This window comes from Copadichromis virginalis, linkage group LG16 (assembly GCF_057382275.1).
Source record: "Copadichromis virginalis isolate Kocher_CV1m ecotype Utaka linkage group LG16, C_Virginalis_male_GT1.1, whole genome shotgun sequence".
Taxonomy (NCBI): domain Eukaryota; kingdom Metazoa; phylum Chordata; class Actinopteri; order Cichliformes; family Cichlidae; genus Copadichromis; species Copadichromis virginalis.
In genome coordinates, this window is record NC_140633.1 from 24,777,571 (window position 1) to 24,782,565 (window position 4,995).

Here is a 4,995-nt window from a genome sequence, read left to right on the forward strand (position 1 = left end):
CGCTCCGCCTTGACGTGGCTGTGCTGCTGTCATTTCCAGGCCATGCCAAGCATGCAGAGTTTAGAGTCTGTCAACAACTCTGGTAGCGAATTAACAGCAGGAGTATTATTGCTGAAGTCAGCTGCTCGTATCCGCAATTAATTTTTCACCGTTTCTTAAGAAAAAAAATTTATTAAAAAGACCGTATCAAGGACCTTCAGTCCTAATGGTTCATGTGATGCATGTACTTTTTTTAAATTCCTGCAGTATCCATACTGCAGTCAACTTTTGATGTTCAGTCACATTTTGCTCGAATTAAGTTGGATTTAATTAAAGCGATCCAAAATCCTGCGTTACTTATTTATGAACTTTTCCTTCACCCTGCTGGCAAGGAAAGAAGTGATTCTGACAACCTTGGTTTCTTTCTTTTTTTCTAATTAGTGCACCTGGTTAGTACTGTTTTAAATGTTCCACGTTTTTTTTTCACATATGCAAAATAATATATGTATATATATTAAAAAAATATTAACATCTACAATAATAACAATACAATCACTATCAAGAGCATGTAGTTTCTCTCTTTCACTACTGATTTAAATTTACAATGTGAATAATGGAGACATTTTATATGTATCAAATGTTTATTATAAAATATACTGTCAGTATCAAACTAAGAAAATACAATAGAGTATTTAGTGTATAGAAAACCTGCAGTGATTAAATTGTGCAGTGTATGCCTATTTTTAAATCATTGTGTAATCTTAATACAGTAGTAGCTCACCATTATTTACATGCACTTACATAAACACTGGAGAAATGAAAAAAAAATCAAAATGAAGTACTTTAAGGTGCGAGAGTGAAAACTAAAAAGAAACGAAGAGCGGTACAGGAATGTAACAATTTGATGCGTTCCTTTTGATTTCCCTTGTTCGTTTAAACTGGTTGCACATACATTAATCCACTCTTTTTTTACTTTTTCTATCAGTTAACCTGTTCATCAAATTTGTTACTCCTCTTCCTGGCATCTCCAGCACCGTAAGCATCAGATCCATCCGGCAGTTGAGACAATGCTGAAGTGACTTTACTGTTGTCCTCACCTCCCCCATTGGTATGCAGACTATGCAAGATCTGGTCACTGGGGCGTTTCCAAGATGTTCGAGTGGCAATCCAAAGAATCAGACCTCCAAAAAGCACCAGGAGGACTCCCAGTACGTTCACAAAAGTTGCCTCTGGGGGAGAATCCTTATACTTTGGGTCTTTCCTTTTGTGATGTAAACAGAGGAAAGTTATTCTCACTGTTCAGCATTTACACTGTATTCATCTCATTTTTAACTACTCTCACTCTCTATTTTAATACTTACAGGCCAAAGATGAGTTTCTCTGTGATGCCCATAAGTGCCACGGCTATGACACTGGTAAAAAGTAAAAGACCACTGTAGACGTGGAGAGGCATAAACGCTGCTCTCCAGGACACAGGTGTAACTGGTATCAAGTACATGCCAACTCCAAGAACAAGCTGCCCATTGAAAGAGAGAGACAGATAAAACCCACTTCAGATCTGAAGACTGCTGTCCACTATGACTTAGTCTTTTAGAACCACCAGTAAGAGGTTCAGAGAAAAATGAGAAAGCTATACTGTTATACTTTAGATGTGTTAACAGTCCAGTCTAATGGTAGTAGTAGCTACAAAAACCCTGCAATAACTGTGCTTCTTAGGTAAAATGTTAGACGACACTCTTATCTTCAATATGTAACAAAAGTAGGTCTTTGTTGTAACTGCTTTAAAAATACCAAATGATTGCATCTATTTACCTGCAGACCGTACAGTATAACAGCCGTGAGGCCCAGCCAGCTGTGCAGACTGTACATGTTGGGAATGTTGGCACCATTGTGGAAGTCAAAAACTGCCACCATGGCTATAACAGCAAAAACGAAGGCTAACAAATTCAGTCCTGCATGAATGAACTTCATCATGAGTTTGCTGCACTGCCAGGTCCAGGGGAGCCTGTAGACTATTATTGCTGCAAGAGAGAGTAAGACAGGCAGTTAGCAACAACTTAAGGCAACAATAAAGCTTTTTTTTTTTTTTTTTAATCATAGAAGCACAAAAAGGACATAATTTCTTGATAAAGACACAATAGATGATCGTCGTTCATGACACAAACGTGCTCCCATTTGAGGTGTATGATGTGTGTTGGTGTTGACTTGACTTGAAACACAAGTGGGTGTTCCTCCTGCTGTGATGTAAGATCCTGGTACTGATGTGACTGTATGAGCACCAAGTCCCCTTCAGAGGACTCTGTCCCCTCCAACAGAACATCCAAGTAAACCAGGGAACTTTGAGACAAAAACATGGGCAGCATGTGATGCAGGTCCAGCTGTACATGGAACATGCTAGTGTGCGATGGCAAACCGTCTGTCCTGCAGTCAGGACACGAGTTGTCCCTAACATTGCAGGTTTCCAAAAGAAAACAATCACCTGTAACAGCTTGTTTACTGTATATGCCCCTTGGCCTGCAACTGCAGAAAGAATGCTGTCCATGATGGGACCAGTGCAGAGGAATAAACCTGAGCTTCCTCCTGCACTTGGGTCAAATATGGACACGCCTTTGTCCTCATGAAAGTTTGCCTTCACTCAGACTCATGCCCTCCTACCATGCCAAAATATAGAAAACTGTCAGGCAATGAGTTGGAATAAAGTTGAATAAAACCTTGAAACAAGGGGTCATTTTTGAGCCCTGAGGACCACAGGTGTGATTATGTGCTGCCATTTAAAATTTATAGATGGTTCAAAAAAAGAATTCTCACTAAAGTTCAACATACAGCACTCTGTATGTTGAACTTTAGTGAGAATTTAAAAAAAAAAATTTTTTTTAAATATTTAATTTAATTAAATATTTAATTTTCTTGTTTTATTTTCGCTAAAAAACAGGGTGTATTTTTTGTAAACAAGGTCTGGTGGCCCTAAAATGTAAAATGTTGAGTAAATTTTGTGTTAATGTGTTGGTCTTAAGTAAAACTAAGGTGTAACACTGAATTGATTGACAATTTATACTTTTTACTTTAAAAAACAGTCAAATGAAGTGGGGACATTTTTGACCCCTGAGGACCACCAGTGTGATTATTTGCTGCCATTAAAATTTTTTAAATGGTTCAAAAAAAAAATTCTCACTAAAGTTCAACATACAGCACTCTCTAGTTATTCAGATAGTCAAAATTATCTAAACAATTAAATATTTAATTTTCTTGTTTTATTTTCGCTAAAAAACAGGGTGTATTTTTTTGTAAAGAAGGTCTGGTGGCCCTAAAATGTAAAATGTTGAGTAAATTTTGTGTTAATGTGTTGGTCTTAAGTAAAACTAAGGTGTAACACTGAATTGATTGACAATTTATACTTTTTACTTTAAAAAACAGTCAAATGAAGTGGGGACATTTTTGACCCCTGAGGACCACCAGTGTGATTATTTGCTGCCATTAAAAATTTATAAACGCTTGAAAAAAACCTTTCTCACTAAAGTTCAACATACAGCACTCTCTAGTTATTCAGATAGTCAAAATTATCTAAACAATTAAATATTTAATTTTCTCAATTTGTTTTCGCTAAAAAACAGGGTTTATTTTTTGTAAAGAAGGTCTGGTGGCCCTAAAATGTAAAATGTTGAGTAAATTTTGTGTTAATGTGTTGGTCTTAAGTAAAACTAAGGTGTAACACTGAATTGATTGACAATTTATACTTTATACTTTAAAAAACAGTCAAATGAAGTGGAGACACTTTTGACCCCTGATGGCTCACATTGTATGCAAATCGGGAGGACATCACAAGGGTTAATTAAAATAAAATAAATTTGACTACATATTTCTAAAGTTGTAGGCTTACTTGCTTTATACTATCTAGGATGTAATGTTTGGGTCTCATAGCCTCATGAAAATCATATGGGGGGGAAAAAAAGCACACAGGTGTTGTAATGCATGTAAAATCTATATGCCATGTCACAGTGCATGTTCAATCATAAGTTTCTCTCTTTAGATGAAGGACGAGTGTACTGCCAGCTTGTGATTCCCTCATTACGCAGTGAAGGCTAGAATCAGGCAGGCAAGCAATCCATGCCAGCCCACTTTGAAAAAGTCTTTGAAAAATGTGAAGGAGGACGTCAATTTTGGATTTTTATTTGCACCTTTTAATCCCGCAGATGTCGTGGTATAAGAAAAAGAAGTGCACTTTCAACAGTTAGTCTCAATTATGTCTTATAAAGATAATAAAGACCCTTCTTACCTATCCCCTGCAAGAAAATAAATCCAGTGACTGTTAATACCGGATGCCAGTTGAATTCGGCGAGCCCTCCATCCCAGGCCAAACCTTCCTTAAAATACAGAACCCATCTGAAGACGAAGATTATGGAAACAAAGCCGGCGGCGGTGGCGGCACACAAAGCCAGCAAGAAGTGCTTCAGGTTCTCCATCGGCGTCTGCAGCGGGGGAGAGGCAGAGACTGGACCGGAGCGGCTGCTGTCAGGTACAATAACAACTTACAACTCAGCGCTGCCCGTTGAGGAGGGACCGCGGTCACGTGACCCCGAGCTGAGAAAACGTTTGGAGGGAGGGTGTTTTGCAACTTTTGTCGTTACAGAAGAGAGTCTGGGATCGGTTTTATAAGATGTTTTGGGTTTTTTTTGGTGCTGCATCACCCTCTGACTCCCGTTACAACACAACTCCACGTCTACGCAGTCCTTCAAAGTCTGAGCTCCAGCGGGATTAAAGAAACAGCCATGTGGGCATGACTAGACATCTGTGGCTCTGGTTTTGCTTTGTACTGCGTTTTATGAATAGGCACTTTTCTCATTATCCCCCCTATTTATATCTTACTAATGCACCACAAGACACATTACAAAGAAAACATGAAGACAACCCTTTGCTCTTTTCTTTTAAAGCTATACCTACACTGTAAATATTAACGTGTCACTTACCCTGACAGACAGCTACAACATTTAGGGTTGGAACATTAAGACACATAATCCT

General features: G+C 38.2%; 1 protein-coding gene across 1 annotated transcript; it reads right to left on the reverse strand.

Moving 5' to 3' along the window:
* Window positions 1-566: 566 nt before the first annotated feature.
* On the reverse strand, window positions 567-4,543 carry cybrd1 (cytochrome b reductase 1). The gene is made up of 4 exons (XM_085434001.1): window positions 4,253-4,543; window positions 1,792-2,000; window positions 1,341-1,495; window positions 567-1,240 (listed from the first exon to the last, which is right to left on the reverse strand). The coding sequence occupies exons 1-4, from the start codon at window positions 4,437-4,439 to the stop codon at window positions 961-963; spliced, it is 831 nt and encodes a 276-aa protein (XP_085290127.1). The 5' UTR covers window positions 4,440-4,543; the 3' UTR covers window positions 567-960.
* Window positions 4,544-4,995: the final 452 nt, after the last annotated feature.